The sequence below is a fragment of the Mustela nivalis genome, assembly GCF_964662115.1.
Source record: "Mustela nivalis genome assembly, chromosome: 11".
NCBI lineage: Eukaryota > Metazoa > Chordata > Mammalia > Carnivora > Mustelidae > Mustela > Mustela nivalis.
In genome coordinates, this window is record NC_139030.1 from 111667703 (window position 1) to 111689794 (window position 22092).

A 22092-nucleotide genomic window follows, 5' to 3' on the forward strand; every position below is an offset into this window, starting at 1 on the left:
GCTATCCAGATGACACCCACATTTCTGTCCGGAGAAATGGGGAATCAGGGCAAGATGAAGAGTTCAGCTGTGGACATGCGGACCCAGACGCACGTGCGAGAGAACCAAGTAGAGATGCCAGACATACTTGGACTGCGCAGGTCGGGTTCGGCCAGGAACGGCAGGCTGGGGTGGTGCATACCTCTGGCAGCCTTAGCTGGGTGAAACCAAGAGAGTGGCTGAAATCACCAAGGAGAGAACTGGGAAGTTCGGAACCCAGGACGAAAACCTGAGAGTCCTACTGTCTCAGGTTCAGGTAGAGGACGGAGTCATAGAGGAACACAAAGGGCGGCAGGCGGGAAGGCGGGAGGAGAACCAAGATCCCGCGCCGGAGCAGGAGAAGCGCTTCGTGAGTAAGGGAATGCCCAGCCTCAGCGCTGCTGTCACGTCGAGGGGGACAACTTAAACTCTTGACTGAGTGTACCCACATGCATGTTTAGTGACGGTTTGGGGGCATTTCTTAGTCCAACCACGTCATGATTGTAGCTGCTGTGGGGATAGCGCTAGAAGCGACTGCTGTTCCAGGGCAGGGATGTAAAGATATCACCGCTTCTGTAACAAATTTGCGTCTTTGCACTTGTACAACATATATAAATTCTTCTACTGACATGTTTTTTGCTCAGATACCCGATGGTTTGTTCTAAATGTTTCAAATCTTGGAAAAACTAAGGACGAACACAGAACTTCATCCCAGGGTTTATGGAATTAAGTCCTAAGAGGTTCTGAAGGATGAGTCTCTCTGGGAACAGAACAGAACAGCAAACCCGCACACACAGCATTCTGCTAGGAGACGACCGGGCAATTCCCTAGCGGTTCAGCTGGGTTGATCCACGCAGAGTTGCCGAAGCAGTGCCGGCCACATGGTCATCAACGTCTCAATGGCAGATGTTTTAGTGTTGAACTCTACAGTTACTTCATTATATTCCATCTAGGCTGCTGGGCAAAGCTGTTAGTTTATTCCTCATAGGAACGCTGTCAGTTTGGTGCTCAGGATTACAAAGACACTTGGAAGTTGTCTGCCCTCCGGTAGAGGGATGAAAGCTATTAAGGTTAGTATCTAAATATGGCTTTTCCCAGGGGATAAATTCAGGGCATGTGGAAGTCTCTCACAGGCCTCTGTTTGTCAGTATCCTAAAACTGCTTTCCCACGGAGATGAAAAGAATCAAAGCGTGTCCAGACCCAGGAAGGATGTCAGCTCTAATTGGGGATGGACCCATGACCTTGGTATGGTGGTCGTAGCTCATGTGGGTGGATGTCAGGCTGGAGTGGAGATGACACGGTGGAGATGGTGAGTGTGGATGGGAGGCTTGAGGTGACAAGCCAAGGAAGATACAGAACCACGTATGTGCATTTGAAGTTGGGTACACCAGAACACCTTGAATGATGACAGGAAGGATCCTACAGAGAAGAGGCTGAATATCCTGGAGAGAGGAGCAGAAGAGTCCTGTAAGGCAAGAAGGGTTGGGATACGGAGAACAGGCGGCCACACAGCCATCTGATGGGTGGGTGGACACATCTCCCTTTCTAATGACCAGAAGGGAGAAAAGGATGGGTGTACCTACAGGTAAGGCACAAGTTCTGGTGTTGGCAAGTAGGGCATTTCCTGTCCCGATGACTGATTCTCTGTGAAAAGCTCAGGTCACGAGCTGAGAATGAGGCCAAGAGAGGGAGGCTAGAGATTTGGGGGACGGGAGAATGCTAAAAATGGTCCGAAGTTTGGAGTGGGAAAATCAGCTGCCTAAAGAGATGTAACAGAACTAACCAGTGTTGCCCAGGAGTGAGAACCTCAAGCAAATTGTTCAGCCTCTCTAAACCTTAGTTTTCTCATCTGTGAAAGAGCACTGTTTAACCAAGCCCCTGACAATAACAAACTGAGTTATTTCTGGGTATAGCTACCAAGAAAAGAGTTGGTAAAAGCCACTTTCTTTTAATGTTGCCTGTGGGACGTTACCATGAAAGAGCCCAATGCGATGCTAGTGTCACAGCTTCAAACATCCAAGGTGTTCAAGTATTCTCTCTTTTCCTCCAGTGTCAATCTGACTCAGTTGGTTATATTGTTATAGCTAAGTAAGAAATTCATGTAATGAACCTTCATATCATTGCATTATTTAATAAAAGGACAGCAGAGTGTTTTCTTTTTACATAATCATCGTTCAGTAAATGTTACATGGTGAAGGATTATGCTTTAATCTCCTTTTCACTAGAAAGGTTTTCTAAGGAAATGACTTGGAGTCTTTCACATTTATCAGATGCCTTTTCATGATTCTTTTCCATTTTTGCAATTCTTGATCCGAACTGCATGGCCCGCTTTGGCAGAAGAGCAGAGGTTGTTAAGCCAAGTTCCACTGCTGCAAGACGCAAAATTAGTTTTTCACCAATTCCACGGGGCAAAGTCAAGTCTGCCTTTTCCCAAACCGGTAGGGAATTTAGAAAGGAGACAACATTTTCATCCAGAAAAGGAAATCTAAAATAAACAGATAAATAGAACCATAAATACAATCACATAAGTATTAAAAAAAGTTATGATTTTTCTTTTACGTTTCATTCAACATTAAAATTTATAGCATCAAATTAATTTTTGATGGCACTGTTTTTCTCAATTAAAAATATTCTGGTTATTTACACAATTTTACGGCTAAAAATCACATTAACAAATATTTCACACGACTAATTTTAATACATAGGCTACACATAAATTCAATTTCAGAGGCTATACACAAATTCATAGGCTATACGCTAATACATAAATTCAATTCTGCCTCAAAAAATAAATAAATTAGGCCTATGGTAAGAAATAATCTCAAATTGTTTCACAAGGTTTCTTTGGGGATGGATGCCTTGAAAATAAGTACAGTCTTTTTTTTCTTTTTTTAAGATTTCATTTATTTATTTGAGAGCCCGAGTGGGGATGGGGGGGTATGGGGGGGCTGGGACAAGAACAAGCAGGCTCCCTGCTGAGCAGGAAACCTAATGCAGGACTGGATCCCAGGACTCTGGGATCATGACCTGAGCTGAAGGCAGAGGCTTAACTGACTGAGCCACCCAGGTGTCCCACAAGTATAGTCTTGACTCAATTACTCAATCTGTGTGCTCTCTATCACGTCAAAAGAAAACAAACTTTAGAGGTATGAAATCAATATAGAAGGGCTCTATAATCCTGAACTTGTGAAACATTTACTTAGGGTAAAATTTTATGGCATCAAAATGATTTAGGGACACGTGGGTGGCTCAGTCAGTTGAGCGTCTGACTCTGGGTTTCAGCTCAGGTCACGGTCTCCCAGGCAGGGGCAGAGCCCTGAGTCTGGCTCTGTGCCCAGCAGGGCGTCTGCTTTCCCTCTCCCTCCGCCTTTCCCTGTTCGCACTCCTGCACACACTCTCTCTCTGAAATCAATAAATCTTAGAAGTGGGGTGCCTGGGTGACACGGTTAAGGGTCCGATTCTTGGTTTTGGCTCAGGGGATGGTTGGTTGGGGGACTGAGCCCCATGTGAGGCTCCAAGCGTAGCAGGGAGTCTGCTTGAGGATTCTCTCCCCCTCTGCTCCCTCGCTCATGCTCTCTCTCTGAAATAAATAAATCTTCTAAAAAATTGTTTGATTACATGTATGCCCTTTAAACAGAGACAAATGGTGTAACAGAACAAAGTATTAGATTGAAAAAAAAAAAAAAACTTTCTGTCTCTTGGTTTCCCTAGCTTCCTATAAAATTCTCGTTTTTGTTTAAAACACTTTGAAACTCTCCCTCCAATTCTTTAAATGCAATACTGTTACATTAGTGTTTCTGTTTTATTGTATCTTATTCTCGCTTACACAGAGACACCAGAAAGGGTAAAGGCACTTGTTATATGGAATATTTTATAAAAGTGAATCAACTGTAAAAACATCTCTAAGATAATCTAATTAATTGACCACTGTTAATATATATGCCAAGATACATAATTAATGAATTATTTAGATCCAGCCACTATCATATTTGTTAAAGCACAAGTCTGTATTCGTTGTTTCAAACTTTCTTCATATGCACTTTTATATGGAGGGTATCATATGGGGCCTTTAGAATTAAGTTTTATTAAATAGAATAAATTATTTTCTATGACCTATCTGAAATAAAGACTGAATTTGTCTCTCTCTCAAATACATACACCCTTCAAAAGGAAAACATTTTATACTTTTTATATTATGGTAACGTATAAATTATGTATGTATATTATATACGTAGAGTTGATATATATAGAATGTCTGAAACCCAGAGTCAGACATTTTCTATATATACTGAAAAGCCGAAGTAGGGTTAAGAGGGAAGTGTTAGAGTGTTGTACTATGACGTGCCAGTTCTCCCAGAGCTTACTGGACTCTCTGTTCTCACATGCTTACACACTTGTAAATAAACTATTGCCTAATAAATTAACCTACTTGAACAAACTTCTGCTTTCTGTAACTAAACAATACCTCTTTATCCTTAATAATTTAAAGTTGTCTTCAAGCATTTGTTTACTACCATCAGACATTCACTGGAGGTAAAAATAAATCCCTGCATTAAAAAAAGAATATACATATGAAAGTGCCCTGATCTCTTTGACACTTTCAGGTAATCTGCAATGTCTGACCAGACTGAGTCCGAGGAGAGGTGGGTGTGGATCGCTACTCACAGACTCACAGACTGTCCATAGCGACAAAGCCCCGTGCCCTCACGCTGGAGGGGAAAGCGTGGGACTAGGGCCTATGCTCTTACTGGGACGAAAGCAAACATTTGAAACAAACCCCAACCCTTTAAAAATACCCTCTCTCAGCATTCTATTACCTCAGTTTTATAGTCTTTTCCACTGTAACATGGAAAACAATCACGTCATTGTATTATCTTTGAAAGTTACCAAAAAGACATTTCTTAGACAATGAGTTCTGGAAAACAACTGCTCCCCAACAGCTCCCCAGCTTTCCCTCTGATGGACAGTGTTTGTGACAGAGGCCGAGACATTACTGTCTCTACTGCTATTTGTGTGAACGGTCTTCAAAGAGAAAGAACGTTAAAATCTTCTCTTACAGTCTAGAGTTTCTACAGAACCACCCACAGCACTCATGTAAGCAGAATTACCTTGCTTCTTTTCCATGATCACCAATAACTCTGTCATCACGACCAAGGTTTCTAGAAGATATTCGTCCCAGCTCCATCTCAATTTCCTGAATTAATCCTTCCATTCCGTGTGTGTGAAAGCGGACACGGTGGCGAGAATAACCCGCAAGCTGCTCGTCAGCCCCAATTCCAGAAAGAACCACCTGTGATGGTTTAAGGAAAACCACACTCCCAATATGAGATAAAGGAAATAACTCAAAATAAAAGCAAAGCTTTAAAAGTTATTTATCTTAAACACAACATTTTCTGACAAAAACAAGGGAAGTCATTAAATAGTAAAATATGCCCAATTTTTAAAAAGTCTTACACATTGCACTGTAGGTTAAATGCAATTAAGATATGCTATATTCTTGCAACCTAAATGTTAGTACCTTCAAAGGGTCCAAATCAGGTCTCGGAAATTCCGAGTCCAGTGTGCCTGCCCTCCCATACCTTCGCACTGCTCTGATAGGATCCCATGTCGCCGTGGGCCACTAACCAACCAGCTCCTCTCGCAGCAAACCAGACTGCGCAGCCAATGCTGTCATCCAACACTGTATCCAAGGGCTGAACCAAGTGGCGTATTCGAGCTCGTCTTAACTCTTGTAGTTCCTCCAGAGAAACATTAATTTCAACGAAATTCCAAATCCGGGAAGGGTTGGCGGCTTGTAGCTCCTTTAATCCCGCTCTTCCTGTGACTCGATCTGGCACATCGAATCGTCTGTCAACGCCCCTGTCCCCGCTGCCAGTGGCATTATCTCCAGAGGATTCCTCGGAAGGTGTTTCATAACGACTTTTCTGGTTTTTCCTCTTTTGGTTAAAACCAGCTAATACGGTCTTCTCTTTAGTCGCGAAAGCCACGTTAAGAAGATCAATGGGTTCATCCAGGGGTATGTGGAGGTCTGCGAGGGCTGCAAGAACCATGGAATCAACGCCCCCCGAAAACAGGACCGCGACGTTTGCTCTCCTGGCGCCCATTTCCAAAGCCGCACTGGGGGTCAGGTTTGCATCCTTGGGTAAGCACGAGACACGCCTCTGCACTGCAAGACTCAGGACCTCGAGGAACTGCTGAACGACTTCCTTCATGTGTCTGTCAGTAAGAAACATCTGAAGCGTTTCCCTTGTGGGAGGGACACTGACGGTTCCTCGGGGCATCTCGAGGGGAGCTTGCGGCAACGTCCTATTTAAAGGAACAACAGGTTCTTTCAGATGTAGTCCAGCTTCACTTGCTACCACTGATACAAATGTTGGCAAGTCTGCTGAAACCTGAATTAGGCTATTAACACACTCCTTGATAACATTCTCCCCAGAAACAAATTGCCAAGGGTACAATTTTAAAACCACAGATTTGGACATGGAAGCAGACTTGAGATCAATTCTGAAAATTCCAGATGCTGGAACTTCTTGCCACTGACTGGCCCCTCCGGATGTCTGCGGGCCCACTGAAGAGAGGCAGAAACTCTTGCCCAAGTTACTAAAATGCCAAAGCAGGCTACGGCGACCAAAGAAGTCTCTACCAAACCACAAATGATGACTAGACGCTTGGTAATATATAAAAGACCAAGGACCTTGGACTTCTGAGAAGAGTGACAAAATATCAGATTCATTCTTACAGGAGGAAAGGTAATTAAACATTATTTGAGTATCATTCTCTTCAGCTTCAACCTTTATGCCACTGAACACTTCTCCATTCCACAGGAAAACATCGTCCCTTTCACCTTCCACAGGCTGGGCAGTCAAAACACCTCTTAAGTGAAGGACATGCCCAGAAAACACACACTGGTAGCTAACACTGGACTTTAACAACTGTTTACTACTACTGGGTCCCCGTCGGCTAAGATTATACAGTAAATCCTCTTTCAAATCTTTGCTGAAATGCTCCACAGAAAAGCTCACAGAACAACAAATGCCACACATTGTTATGTGAAATCAAGTTGACTCTTTCTTGATTTTGGTCTTCTCTGAGTTTTCTAATTCTTGATATTCTTTTTTCAGTTCATCCAATATATCTGTAGGGGAGGGGAGAAGAAATAAGTAAAATTAAAATTCTCGGACCTTTCCCTAGTAATTCATAGAGCAGCACTTACCAAGATCAAACCACTAGAGAGATCAAACTACTGCATTCAAAAGGCTTCTAATGATGATTATCTTTTGGGAAGATAATTTCTGTTTATTAAATGCTTATTTTGGCCCAGGCACGGGCTATGAACTTTATCTATTCCTTCTTATTTGAATGTCCTCACCCTCTAGAAGTCCAGTGCGCTATCCATTGTGCCATGGAGCCACCTTATTCCTTCCTGTTTGAATCCCAAAAAACTTTGGAGACTCAAAGTAATTCACTCAAAGTTACAAAGGCAGAAAGTGGCAGAGCAGTTTTCATACCTACATCTGCCAAAAAAATGCTAAAGCAAACATTAATAATTATGGCTTTCTAATACATCTTATATATTTTTATTTTATTTTTTTACTGTAGACTTCCATCTTTGGAAGGCTAACTTAAAGAAAAACCAGACCACAGTATTACTTTCATCTAACATACCGCCATCTGATCTTCAGATATATATTTGAGCATTCAGATATAGACAACATAATTTAGGCACTACCATGAGTTTCTACAGAAAACTTTGAAAAGGCTTTTCATACATTTCTATATAATATACCCAAAAAACTTACTTTTGCTTTCAGAAAGCATTTCTGTTCGGTCTGCAAGAAAGAATATGTTGCTGTTCTGTTGCTGCCTATATACTTTCTGCAAAACATAATTTAGACTAATATCAGGATTTGATCTAAAAAGCCTATGTCAAAACCCTGAATCCTTTTATTGCATATTCTTGAACTTTAGTAACATATATTCAGAATACCTTAGTAAATACAGGTAAGTAAAAGTCACCCATTATCTTACCACCTAGAAACTGCTACCACTAACACTGAGCTGAAATGTTTTTCGTCTGCATGTATCAAACTATCAGTTTCCTTGAACAAAAAGGCTCTTATTATAAATAGATTTATTTGCTTTTATCAATGAACAATATATTGGGAATAAGTATTCTTTTACAACATTACTATATAGGTATAATACTACAGTTTATTCCATAAGTCCTCAAGTTTTAGACCTTTAAAACATTACCAACTTTATAAATCAATGTGGCAATGAAGTTTTTGTAACTAAATCTTTGTTCACTCAAATACTATAAATGGAACTGGGTCAAAGTGCTACATAGTTTTAAGGTTTTGATACATTCTGCCAACTTGCCCTCTAGAAAGTTTGTATCAGTTGTGACTTAAGTTCTAAAACTCCCAAAGGAACAATACCAGAAATGTTAAACAACCTGTTAGTTATCAAAGGCTTTAAAGGGCTCAAAATAATTTCTTCCTGACCTTTAAAATGTAATTTCTGACAGTATAACTATACATACAGCAGTAGCTTGCTTGTTTATGAATACGTTAATGCACATGACATAAAACAGCCAGGTTAAATATATGGAAGACTTGTTTAAAATAATTTCAGGTAGGGGGAAGCAATTTATGCTTTTTGTTTTTTCAACAATTATCCACAGTCACTTAAAGGCATAGTTTCCTTTCTTAATATATTTAAAAGTTATTCATTTCAAAAGAAAACACCAAATTCAAGGATAAGTCAATGCCATTAGTGATTACAGATCCGAGATAGCACTGTATAATTAATATCGTTTGGTTCAAAGGTACTGCGAGTTTCATATGATGCGAAGAAAACATTATCAACTATAATCAACGCAGACATCCACATACATGTATAAAATCTTGAGCACTTTACACTTCAGCAATGTAAGTAAAAAAAGATGCTGCGACCTTGCAAATTTTAATGTAAATATAAATCTTACATATAATTCTTCTTACTTTAGTATACAGTTAATAAAATAGAACCAAACCTTCCCACTTACAATTCAGAATTATCCTCATAACTCACCCTGTTCTTCCTCAGGTTAGAAAGTTCATCCACCACAATTTTTTGTTCTTTAATCTATTGAAATAAAGAAAAACTTCTTAAATCAGAGGCTAGCGAAGTGTGCTCAACTGAGGGCCTTTTCAACTTGGAGAGATGGGACAAGGGGCTAGAATTCTCCGGTGGCGCAAATGGGCGGTCTGCAAACACAGGGATTCTTTCTGAACCGCAGCGTGTGGGCCGCAGCCGGGGCAGCTGGGAGAGGAAACCGTGACTACACCTGACAGGTGCCCGAGAGCCCCCTGACCCAGACCGGGGGTTTGGGGAGGGTCACCCGCACTCCTGCAAGGGCCCCAGTTACTCAACAAAGTCTGCGCTTTTTGTTTCAAACAGACAAGATGCATCAAAATTAGTATCGGTTTTCAAGGACTTCTTTCAAGTCACACTTCTGCTCTTTTAAAAAGCAGCGCGCGTCACGGGCTGGCAATGGTTTCCGCGGTTTCTGCGCGAAGAGCGGAGCCAGGCGCTCAGCGCTCAGCGCGAGTAGGTCGCGCGAACGCCCGCACGGGCCCGAGGCCGAGCGCTTTCCGTCCGGGCTCTGCTCCTGGCCCCGTTTCCGAGGCGGAACCGGGCCGGCCCGGCGGCGGCCGCGTCTTCCCCAGCAGGGCCGGTCCGCCCCGCGCCCGTCGGAGACCCTCGTCCGAAGGCAGAGACGCTCGTTCCGGCGGCGGCGGCTGCGCTCCGAGGCGGAGTCCCCGCGGCGGGACCGTCCCCGCGTCGGCCACTGACCGGCCACTGACTCCCGGGCGAGCCCGTGTGGGCGGCTTCGGACCCGCGTCGGGCAGACCCGACCCCCTGGCCCGGCGGGCGCGCTCGTCCCTTAACGAGGGGACGACCCCGAGGGGTCCGGCTTGGCGGACCGGTCGCTGCCCGGGACGGGGCCGAACCGCCCCGAGGCCGCTCGCAGCCGAAAGGCCGTCGCACGGCGGGGCCCAGCGCGTGCCGGAGCGTCGGTGTGCGGGCGGGACCCCGGCGGGCGAGGCGGGGCGCGTGCGGGGCGCGGGTGCGGGGGCGCGGACCGACGGGCTCGACGACGGCGCTTCCACACGGACCGCGCGGGTCTTCGCGACCGACACGGCAGGTCGGGGGCGAGGTCACGGGTCCGGGGCGAGGCGCTGCCAGCGGCTCGGAAAGCGCAGAGACCCAGGCACGCCTCGGTGCCCGCGCCGCCCGCGTCTAACCGGGGCGAACCTCACGGTCTCCGCTGAACGCGCCGCCGAACGCGACGACTGAGGCGCGAGCGGCGGGGCCCCGCGGCCGTCCGGGCCGCACTCACCCTGCTGCCGAGGTCGTCCTTGCGCAGCGCCGCGGCGTCCGCACAGCGCAGCCCCGCGCCGTCCTCCGGCCGCCACCCGCCGCTGGGCATCTCCACGGCGCGGGGAACGCGGACCGCCCGGCCCGCACCGGCGTCCGCTCCCGCCAGGCCTCAGCCTCCGCGCGTGCGCACTCCCGGGGCCCCGCCCCCTCCCATCAGTCTCAGCGAGAGCGGCTGCGCAATCCGACGGAGCGTGCAGGAGTTGTGCGCGTGCGCACAGATGCTCGGGGAGCGCGCGATCCCGGCTGTGCGGTTCGAGAGGTTTCCGGAGGGTCCCCTAGTGGAGCCAGCGCAGAAAGGCTCCCGCGGCGTCCGCACGTCCGGGAACCCGGTGGACTGTGCGTCCCGTGCGCCCTCCAGTGGTAAGCGGGAGGAATGGAAGCGGGGCGGAGAGGACCGCGGGGACGGGGGCGAGGAAGGATGCGCCGCGGGCGGGGGTGGAAGATACATTGTTGACGGCGGACCGCAGGGGGTGGTCAGTTTCCGTTACCTTCTTCCTGGGCCTGGGAGAGAAATGCCGCGGGGCTTCCGGATAAGCAGCGTGGGCAGTGCCGCGGGGCTTCGGGATCCACGGAGAAGCGTGCGATGTACGTGGGCTCCATGCAGTCTTCGCGGCGTCTCAGTCCCGTGAGAAAAGTCCTCCAGACTCAGCGAGGAGATTGCTGGGTGACTTGTAGGTTCTGAAGCGGCTGCCGTCGGGTGGGATCGAGCTTGCTTGTTCAGTCTGTGTCCAGCTCCGCGAGTCTAGCGCTGTCTTCACCAGTCGTGCTCGGTGTCTCGTGAGCTCTTCGGTTTTGACGTCTTACCTGTTCGTTAACTGATGCACTGAAGAAAACTTCGGCGTGTTGTGCCGGCGAGAGCCGTGATTTCGGGTCCGCCGTCGCGCCCCGCGCTCGAGCGCGGGCATCTCGGGGTCCGGAGCAGATGCCGGCGGGCGTGTGCGCACCTGATGCGGAGGGGCACCTCGGGCTTGCCTCAGCTTGCCTCAGCCCAGGCGTAGCTTTCACTGGCTCCTGGGGTAAATCCAGAAGTGCTTAGAGATCTGTGTTTACTGTTGACTTTCCCTGTTTGCTCATGTTTTTTTTTTAAAGATTTAATTAATTAATTAATTAATTTGACAGAGAGAGAGATCACAAGTAGGCAGAGAGGCAGAGAGAGAGAGGAAGAAGCAGACTCCCCGCTGAGCAGAGAGCCTGATGCGGGGCTCAATCCCAGGACCCTGGGATCATGACCTGAGCCGAAGGCAGAGGCTCAACCCACTGAGCCACCCAGGTGACCCTCCCTGTTTGCTCATATTTTAAAGTTTTGTTTTTGTTTCTAATGTATGGATGCCTGATAAATTATTATACATTACTAAGAGCCACGATGAATTTGGTTTCGTGTATGTCCGTTTGATGATACCTGTTGCATGCTGGGTATTTAGTTTCTATTAGAAGAGAGATGAAGAGAATCCAGTTTTTTGGTCTTTTTTGTTTGTCCTCTGTGAGCTCAAATTAATTAAGAACTTTGTGTCTACTGGGAAGGAAAACTGGATTTTTGACTTCTAGGCTGGTTAATCTTTGTATTTCTTTTGTGCTTTCAACCCAAGATAGATGTAAAACTGGAGCTATAAGCTCTCTATGTGTCCATATGACTAGAATTTAAAATAGCCTTTATATGTTGCTATCTGAGTGTAAAATGTTTTCATACTTCTGGAGGGTATTAATAAATTCCATTATAATGTCTTTTAAATTAAAGAACTTCTGTTCTGATTGGTCTATAGACATAAATGTGTTCTTGGATAAATCCCCAAATTTAAAAAAGCCCCAAATTTCTAGTATTTAATATGTGTTGGACTTTTTTTTTTTTTTTTTTGCTTGACAGTATCATATTTTTATTAACATGTAATCTATTACTTGCTTCAGGGGTACAGATCTGTGAATCACCAGTCTTAAAACAATTCACGGAACTCATCATAATACATATCCTCCCCAATGTCCATAACCCACCCACCCTATCCCTCCCCCCCCACCCCCCTAGCAATCCACAGTTTATTTCTTGAGATTAAGATTCTCTTATGGTTTGTCTCCCTTCCTGGCCCCATCTTGTTTAATTTTTTCCTTCCCTTCCCCCATGACCCCCCAACCTGCCTCTCAAATTCCTCACGTGCTGAACTATTATGGAAAAAATTTCTTCTTAGAAAAACTGCTAGCTTAGATAAATTTGAAGAATACAAATTTATATAAGTAATGTGAGTCTTTGGAGAAATCAAGTTAGATTAAAATTTTTGGTTTAAGAAAGAAAAAAGCACGTATGTTTTTGTGCTGATTTGTCAATGATAAATAAAATACAGATACATTTTTAATGACATTTAAATTTGTCTTTTTATGAAGAGATTAGCTAATCTAAATTTCCTAAGCTGCTTTTATTGATTTACTGGTGAAATAAGCTGGCATTATGGCTATAAAATATGGAAATTTATGAAAAATGTATATTTATATCTACTAAAATGAATAATTATTCAGACAGACTTTTTACATCAACATAGTTATGTTCTGTATCATGTAATTTTATGCATAACTCCAAAATCCTTAGGTAAATTGAAATCCTGAGATAAGAAATTGGGTTATTTAATGATTAATCATTAGGTAAGTAGATAACTTATTTTTAAAAATTGAATACAGAAACACTGATTAGTAGAAACATAATTTTAATTTTATATACTTTTGCTTCTTGTTTTTATACACTTTAGAATGGATGTCCTTTGGGGTCTTTTTATTTTTTTTAAGATTTTATTCATTTATTTGACAGACAGAAATCACAAGTAGGTGGAGAGGCAAGCAGAGAGAGGGAAGCAGGCTCCCCACTGAGCAGAGAGCTCCATGCGGGGCTCGACCCCAAGACCCTGGAATCATGACCTGAGCCGAAGGCGGAGGCCTTAACCCACCGAGCCACCCAGGCGCCCCCTTTTGGGTCCTTTTTAAAAAATGTTTTTTAAATTTATTTTTTAAGATTTGATTTTTTATTTGACAGAGAGAGAGAGAGAGGGAGAGAGAGGACACAAGCAGGGGAGTGGCAGAGGGAGAAGCAGGCTCCCGCTGAGCAGGGAGAAAATATGGGATTGATCCCAGGGCCCTAGGATCATGACCTAAGCCAAAGGCAGACTAACTAACTGAGCCACCCAGATGCCCAATTTTTAACAATCTTATTACCAACTATTATATTAACTAAAAAACCTAAAATTTGGCATTCTTTTAACTCACCTCCTGTTTGCCATTTTCAGAAGGTGTAAAAAGAAAGTGATTGACTGTAGATAGTTGTATTTTGTTGTTACTTATGAGCATTATTTATCTGCAAAAATATTTGCATATGACAGTTCTCAATTACCTACCTCTAGTTCTATGAAATAGAAGTTACTAAATTGCTTTAAAGTTATAATTAGTATGGATGGCGAAGATCTCATTAGAGGCAAGAGTAGTGGAGAATGCAGGTAATGGGATGAATCTTGTTTTGCAAGAAAAAAGAGGGTTCCAGGTACAGCGTTGCTTTATTCCAGAATGCGAAGGAGCACAGTGAAAGGCAAGACTTGAGGAGATGGAGTAAACTGGACCAGATTGGATGAAGGTGGATTTTATTTACCTGCTTTATAATACCTGGGCCTGAAAAGAAGCTATGAAATACATTAAAATTTTGGCAAAGTACATTAGCACAAGATAATAATATTTAAGATTTCTAAAAGATTTTATTTCTTTATTTGAGAGAGAGCGCACGCATGAGAGAGAGAGCACAAGCAGGGGAAGGAGTAGAGCAAGAAGCTGACTCCTTGCCAAGCAGGTGGCCTGATGGGGGCTCCATCCCAGGACCCGAGGATCCTGACCTGAGCCACAGGCCGACCAACTGACAGAGCCACCCAGGCGCCCAGTGTTTAACAGTTTTATTACCAATTATTGTATGAATTAGAAAACTAAAATTTGGCATTCTTGTAACTCAACTCCTGGTTGCATTCCCCAAAACCTTTAGGGTTATATACAGTTAAGCTGGTGGGCACCTGGGAGCACACCTCTCCTGACACATGGGTGTTATTTTAGTTCATGCTCAGAGGCAGAGTCGTGGCTTTTCTCTATAGCTAGAGACCGAGCTTCCCGGGACGTTGTTCTTCCTCATACTCCGCGGTTGGGAGCAGCGGCTGGCAGGGTGGGCGTTCTAGCTCTGCTTTGAGTTGACTCCTTGATCCATGATTTTGTCCATACTGAGTGGTCAGAAATACCGCAGGCCAGTCTATAGCTGCTTACCCCCTTTTGGTGGTGGATTGTTGCTTATGGCTGTGTTTGGCTTGGATGTTTTTTGTGGTTGGTTTTTTTTTTTTTTTTTTAATTTCTGGGGGCCTCTCAAGGTGGCATACTACTTAACAAAGTAGTGGTATTCATATTTGTGTGGTGAGAAACTGTTTTCAAAGTTCTTTCACATTTTATCTTTTTTTTTCATGTATACCCTATTGTGTTTCTATTTCCTCCCTCAACTGCTATAATTCCTACACTGCTTAAGATAACATTTTGGGGTTACCTGGCATCATTTGTCTTGTGTGACTGGCTCAGGACTGACCATGTGCAGCCCACCACAGAATGAAGTAGACTCTTCTTCCTTCTTTCATTGAAGTCCATTCCTGTCATGCACCCTACCTGGTAAGATAACTTCATGTTTATTAAAGCTGTTATACTCTTGCTCTGGTGCTGCATTCTTAATGTATTTCATTCTTTTAACAATACATAATTCACTATTGACCTTTTTATGAAAGCATAAAGCATTATTACCCTTCCTTCCAAGGTTTTGAACGATGGTTCCCCAACCACTGTCTTCCCTTGCTTTCTTGGTATATTGCAACACACAATTGTTTCTAGACACATAAGTCTCCTCTCTGTCTTTCCCAAATGAAGTGTGGAATAGTGCTGTGGTTCCCACATACTATGGTAGCTGGGTGCCCTTCTAACTATGTAAAATCATCTGAAAGTTTTGTTCATATACATAGTGATTTCTCAGTCCTTTCCTCAGATTTACTGGATCAAATCTTTGGAACCGGGATATGGTTGTCTGCTACATCGCTTAGCATTTACGATTTGTCCTGTAATCAAAATGGCTGGGCTTGAATGTAGGCTTATATTTATTATATGTGTGATTTTGGATAAGTCATTCACCTCTCAAGCCCCAGTTTCCTAATCTGTAGAATGGGAGTAGTAAGTGTGCTTAAGTCAAAGGGTTGTTAGGAAGATTGGGTGAGTTAGTGTTTGTAAGATGTTTATAATAGTTTCAGGCATATAGTAAGCACTATCTAAGTGTGTGTTAAGGAGATAAGTTAGAAGTTACCCCAGGTGAATTTGACACAAGCGATGGAGCAGAAAGAACCAGGTTCCAGAAGCTTGGCCTGATTTTCATCGAAGGTCTGTCTTCTCTTCTACTTCCAGTGACCCCAACAGGGCTAAGGCTGAAGGTGTTGATTATCTTGGTTGTCACAATAAATGGATGGTTCTGTTAACTCTGATGAGGTAGGACTAGTTGGAAGCCAACTGAAAGGAGACAGACTGACCCACAGACTTTTAAGAAGTCTAGACTAGCAGGCTAAACGGTGGTCTTAGCAAGGAGACAGCACTGGAAATGGCATGGGGTGGGATTTTGGCCTGGCTCTAAATAACAAAGAGACAAAATCAAGGATGAGGTAATATTGTCATACAAGTAGGTGATTTGCATCAGGAATTCTGTCAGACTGTGACAAGGCCTGAAGTATGGCTGGTGTTTATAAGCAGGGTTCTAGTATCAGAAGGCAGACTCCTGGGTCTTATCATACAGGCACTGGGGGGAGGAGACAGTGTCTTAGCTTAGTAGAGAACCACATCAGCCTGATCTTGGTCACTTAAGGGAAATGGCCGAGTCCCCAAGCACTGGGCAGGAGATGAGTAAACCCTTTCAACTAGAGAGAAGATGGGTTCTGCAACTTAGTTTCAGGTATGGAATGTGGAGCTTGGACACACTTGACTCTTACAGCCACATCACTTTGGGGCTCTTGTGCAGGGCAGGGATTGGAGGAAGATAAATGAGACACCCAGGTGAAAAATTTAAGGATGTACACACACTCAGGGTATTGCAGTGAGCACCTCTGTAGATTTCATCCCTAGGTATCTCGTACTCCTCATTCTAGGCGGGCCCAGCTCTTGTATCTACTGGGTCTGAACATCTCATTATTGGTGATACAGTCTTACAGTGCAGGGCTCAGTGTGGCTTGTCAGTGACAGCAGTGGAGGTTGCTTTTTATGGTACCCATATATCTTTCCATCTCTGACAGTTAAGAAAAAGGCTGATTAAAATGATCTTAGCTTCTGCCATAATTTCTGTGATATGTTCACCTCATTTCTCAAAACTAGGGATATGCTTAAAAATTTTTGTTCTACATTATTGAAGAAGCAAGGTTAAATGTAACCATCTCTGTGAGCTAGATTACAGTGAATGACTAAGTCAATTGAATAAAGTTATGAAATGCTTAATATCTGGAGAGTGCTAAAGTGATTAGTCATTTATTGTTATCAAATTTGCATTTAGGTGCTTTTAAAACGTGCAGAAATGCATCCATCTGAGTGAATCCATAGGAACAAATAAAGTCTAAATGATGTATTAATAATATATATTTATATATTTGCATAGTGTTTCTTTATATGCCCTCCTTATAATGTAGAGCTAGGTATTTTTACCCCAGTTCTGATTGTTAGCTATAATAAAGTTTTATAAAGCTGTTACTTCAGATCTGTTTATGGTAACAGTGTAACTCTTCCTTGGTGTCTTAAGTTTTTGTTTTTATTTTTCCTTTCTTTATGAAGCAATTACCAGGAAAATTATATTTGTGTTATCACAGTATGAACAAGCAAACAAGTTAGTTCAAGTTAGTTCAATTTATAAGTTATTTTGCTTGTAGGTTCTGTTGTTTTAGTATTAAAAGCATTGCTACACTGTGGTTATTTGCTTGCCCTAGTAAAACAAAACAAAACAAAACAACACATGGATATGTGTCCACAGCTCCCAGGGGTTTTATAGTGGAAGTTGAGTGTGCAAGCCTGAGATTAACTCCCGATGACTAAAGCTGCACTCAGTGCTGATGTGCTGTGTCATAGGTGTGGCTGCCACCACAGCTGGGCCTGTGTGGTTGAGCCTTCTTGAAAGAAGGAGCAGAAGATAATTTTTGCAGAAGAAAGAATTTATATAAGGGACAGGGGAAGAGGGAGTTGGTGAGAGTATGGAGGAAGTTGGGCAGTTAGAACTTGAGAGACTGGTGTTCAGAGAATAGAAATTATGATCATACCAGTGGTACTAATATTTGAACTAATTGTAATTTTACTTAAGAGTTAAGTAAATGAAGACAAAATGTAACTACGTACAGTTGTTTATTAATATAAACCTATAACGGGGCCTTGGCTTTTTTTCTATGTTACGTGGTTTAATTAAAGTGTTTAGTTCAACTAAAGAAAATTTGTATCAAGGCATGAAAATTTCTTTTGTTGTTGTTGTTGATTTCCTTTTTTAGTTTCAAGTTTTTATTTAAATTCCAGTTAGTGGGATGCCTGGGTGGTTCAGTAGGTTAAACATCTGACTTCGGCTCAGGTCATAATCTTGGGGGTCCTGGGATGGAGCCCCATTGGGGCTTCATGCTCAGCAGGGTGTATGTTTGTGCCTCTCCCTCTCCTTCTGCATCTCCCCCCCGCTATGCTAACTCTCTCTCTCTCTCAAATAAATAAATAAATAAATAAATAAATAAATATTTTAAAAAGATTAATTCCGTTTAGTTATCATACAGTGTAATATCAGTTTCAGGAGTATAATTTAGGAGTATAATCTAGTGATTTATCACGCTCATCTCAAGTGCCGTCTTTTTTTTTTTTTTTTTAAGATTTTATTTATTTATTTGACAGACAGAGATCACAAGTTTGCAGACAGGCAGGCAGAGAGAGGGGGAAGCAGGCTCCCTGCAGAGCAGAGAGCCCGATGTGGGGCTCGATCCCAGGACCCTGAGATCATGACCTGAGCCGAAGGCAGAGGCTTTAACCCACTGAACCACCCAGTGCCCTCTTAATACCCGTCATCCATTTAACCCATCCTCCACCCGCCTCCCCGCCAGCAATCCTCAGTTTGTTCTCTATAATTAAGAGTTTTTGTTATGGTTTGCCTCTCCACCCCCCTCAATATGCATCTGTTTTATTTCTTAAATTCTACATATGGGTGAAATCACATGGTATTTTTCTTTCTCTGACCAACTGACTTTGCCTAGAATAACATACTCTAGCTCCATCCATGCTGTTGCAAACAGCAAGATTTCATTCTTTTTTATGGCTCCGTAATATTCCAACACACACACACACACACACACACACACACCCCACCTCTTCTTTGCCCATTCATCAGTAGTTAGATATTTGGGCTCTTTCCATAATTTGGCTATTGTTGATAATGCTGCTATAGACAATAGGGTGTGTGTATCTCTTCAAGTCAGTATTTTTGTATCTGGGTAAATACCTAATAGTGCAATTGTTGGATCATGGGGTAGTTCTATTTTTAACATTTTGAAGAACCTCCATACTGTTTTCCACAATAGCTGTACCAGTTTGCATTCCTGGCAACAGTACAAGAGGGTTCCCCTTTCTCCATATCCTTGCCAACCTCTGTTTTTTCCTGTTAAATTTTGACGATTCTGATGGGTATGAGGTGATATCTCATTATAGTTTTGATTTGTATTTCCCTGATGATGAATGATGTTGAGCATCTTTTCATGTGTCTATTAGGCATCTGGATGTCTTCCTTGGAAAAATGACTATTCATATCTTCTGCCCATTTCTTAACTGAATTATTTATCTTTTGAGTGTTGAGTTTGAGAAGTTCTTTATAGATTTTGAATACCAACCCTTTATCACATAGGTCATTTGCAGATATCTCTCCCATTCCATTGGTTGCCTTTTAGTGATGTTGATTGTTTCCTTCATTGGGCAGAAACTTTTTATCTTGATGAAATCCCAATAGTTCACTTATGCTTTTGTTCCCTTGCCTCTGCAGTTATATCTAGTATAACTAGAGGCCTGTTTTCTTCTCTAGGATTTTGGTGGTTTCCTGTCTCACGTTTAGGTCTTTCAACCATTTTGGATTTGTTTTTGTGTATGGTGAAAGAAAGTGGTCCTATTTCATTCTTTTGCATTTTGCTGTCTAGATTTTCCAGTACCATTTGTTGAAGAGATTATCTTTTTTTTCCATTGGATATTCTTTTCTGCTTTGTTAAAGATTAGTTGGCTATAAAGTTATGGGTCCATTTCTGTTCCATTGATCTAGGTGTCTGTTTTTGTGCCAGTTCTATACTGTCTTGATCATTACACCTTTGTAATATAGCTTGAAGTTCAGAATTGTGATGCCTCCAGTTTTGCTTTTCCTTTTCAAGATTGTTTTGGTACTCAAGGTCTTTTTGTGGTTCCATACAAATCTTAAGATTGTTTGTTCAAGCTCTGTGAAAATTGCTATTGGTAATTTGGTAGGGATTGCATTAAATGTATGGATTGTTTTGGGTAGTATAGACATTTTAACACTATTTGTTCTTCTTATCCATAAACATGGAATGTTTTTGCATTTCTTTGTTTCATCTTCAATTTCTTTCATAAGTGTTGTATAGTTTTCAGAGTACAGATTTTTTATCTCTTTGGTTAGGTTTATTCCTAGGTATCTTATGGTTTTTTGTACAATTGTAAATGGGATTGATTCCTTGATTTCTCTTTCTGAAACTTTGTTATTAGTGTATAGAAATGCAACAGATTTCTGTATGTTGATTTTGTATCCTGTAACTTTACTAAATTCATATATCAGTTCTAGCAATTTTTTTTGTGGACTTTTATTGGTTTTCTATATGTGGTAGCATGTCATCTGCAAATAGTGAAAGTTTGACTTCTTTCCTACTGATTTGGATGCCTTTTATTTCTTTTTGTTTTACTACTGAGCCAAGGACTTTCAGTATAATGTTAAATAACAGTGGTGAGGGTGGACATTTCTGTCTTTTTCTTGATTGTAGAGGAAAAGTTCTCTGTTTTTCCCTATTGAGGATGATATTACTGTGGGTCTTTTGTATATGGCCTTTATGATGTTAGAGTATGTTCCCTTTATTCCAACTTTGTTAATGGTTTTTATCAAGAATGGACACTGTTCTTTGTCAGAGGCTTTTTCTGCATCTATTGAGAGTTCTTATCTTTTCCTTTATTAATGTGGTGTATCATTGATTGATTTGTGGGTATTGAACCACCCTTGAAAGCCAGGAATAATTCCCACTTGATCATTGTGAATGATTCTTTTAATGTATGGTTGGATTCAAATTGCTGGTATATTGTTGAGAATTTTTACATCCATGTTCATCAGGGATATTGGCCTGTAGTTATCTTTTTTTAATGGGGTCTTTGTCTGATTTTGGAATCATGGTAATGCCAGCCTCATAGACTGAGTTTGGAAATTTTTTCTTTGATTTCTATTTTTTGGAATAGTTTGAGAAGAATAGGTATTAATTCTTTTTAAATGTCTGGTAGAATTCCCCTGTGAAACCATCTGGCTCTGGACTTTTTTTGGGAGAGTTTTGATTACATATTCAATTTCTTTGCTGGTTGTCAGTCTGTTCACATTTTTTTTTGTCTTCTTGTTTCATTCTTGGTAGTTTGTATGTTTCTAGGAATTTATCAATTTTTTCCAGGTTGCCCAATTTGTTGACATATATTTTTTCATGATATTCTTTTATAACTTTGTATTTCTGTGGTGTTGGTTATGATCTCTCCTCTCTCATTTATGATTTTATTTACTTGGGTCCTTTCTGTTTTCTTTTTGAGTACGTCTGGCTAGGGGTTTATCAATTTTATTAATTTTTCCAAAGAACCAGCTCCTGGCTTCATTGATATGTTCTACTGTTTTTTGTTTGTTAGTTTCTGTATCGTGTATTTCTTCTCTGATCTTTATTATTTCCCTTCTTCTTCTGCCTTTAGGTACATTTGTTGTTCTTTTCCTAGCTCCTTTAGGTGTAAGGGTAGGTTACATATTTGAGACTTTTCTTGCTTCTTGAGGTAGTCCTGTATTGCTATATACTTCCCTCTTATGACTGCTCTTACTGCATCCCAAAGGTTTTGGACGACCATGTTTTCATTTTCATTTCTTTCTGTGTACTTTAAATTTCTGCTTTAATTTCCTACTTGCCCTTTTCATTCTTTAGTAGGATGTTTTTTAACCTCCATGTACTTGGGGTCTTTCCAAATTTTTTCTTGACTTCAAATTTCATAGCATTGTGGTCAGAAAATATGCACACTATGATATCAATCTTTTTGTACTTGTTGAAGCCTGGTATGTGACCTAATATGTGATCTATTCAGGAGAATGTCCCTTGTGTATTTGAAAAGCCTATTTATTCTGCTGCTTTAAGATGAGATGTTCTAAATTTATCTGTACAGTACATTTGGTCCAGCATTCCATTCAAAGCCACTGTTTCTTTGTTGATTTTCTGCTTAGATGATCTGTTCATTGAGGTAAGTGGGGGTGTTAAAGTCCCCTCCTATTATTGTATTATTATCAATGAGTTCCTTTATGTTTGTTATTGTTTTACATATTTGGGTGCTCCCAGGTTGGGGGC

General features: G+C 42.1%; 3 protein-coding genes across 4 annotated transcripts in view; 1 reads left to right on the top strand and 2 right to left on the bottom strand.

Moving 5' to 3' along the window:
- Positions 1 to 22092, top strand: part of SLC40A1 (solute carrier family 40 member 1) — a 747507-nt gene that overhangs the window by 612805 nt on the left and 112610 nt on the right. The gene's annotated exons all lie outside the window — the stretch shown is intronic.
- On the bottom strand, positions 2135 to 7154 carry ASNSD1 (asparagine synthetase domain containing 1; the record flags this gene model as incomplete). Of its 2 annotated transcripts, XM_082690525.1 has the most annotated exons (4): positions 2135 to 2504; positions 5128 to 5309; positions 5599 to 6325; positions 7061 to 7154. In XM_082690525.1, coding segments are annotated over 4 exons (1197 nt in total). In that variant the 3' UTR covers positions 2135 to 2218. The 2 variants fall into 2 exon arrangements, with proteins under 2 accessions (XP_082546651.1, XP_082546650.1); XM_082690524.1 differs by having other exon boundaries at positions 5599 to 7062.
- Positions 6259 to 10536, bottom strand: ASDURF (ASNSD1 upstream open reading frame). Its single transcript, XM_082690569.1, has 5 exons — positions 10404 to 10536; positions 9092 to 9145; positions 7819 to 7894; positions 7061 to 7154; positions 6259 to 6325 (listed from the first exon to the last, which is right to left on the bottom strand). Exons 1-4 carry the CDS (start codon positions 10491 to 10493, stop codon positions 7075 to 7077), a joined length of 300 nt encoding a protein of 99 aa, XP_082546695.1. The 5' UTR covers positions 10494 to 10536; the 3' UTR covers positions 6259 to 6325; positions 7061 to 7074.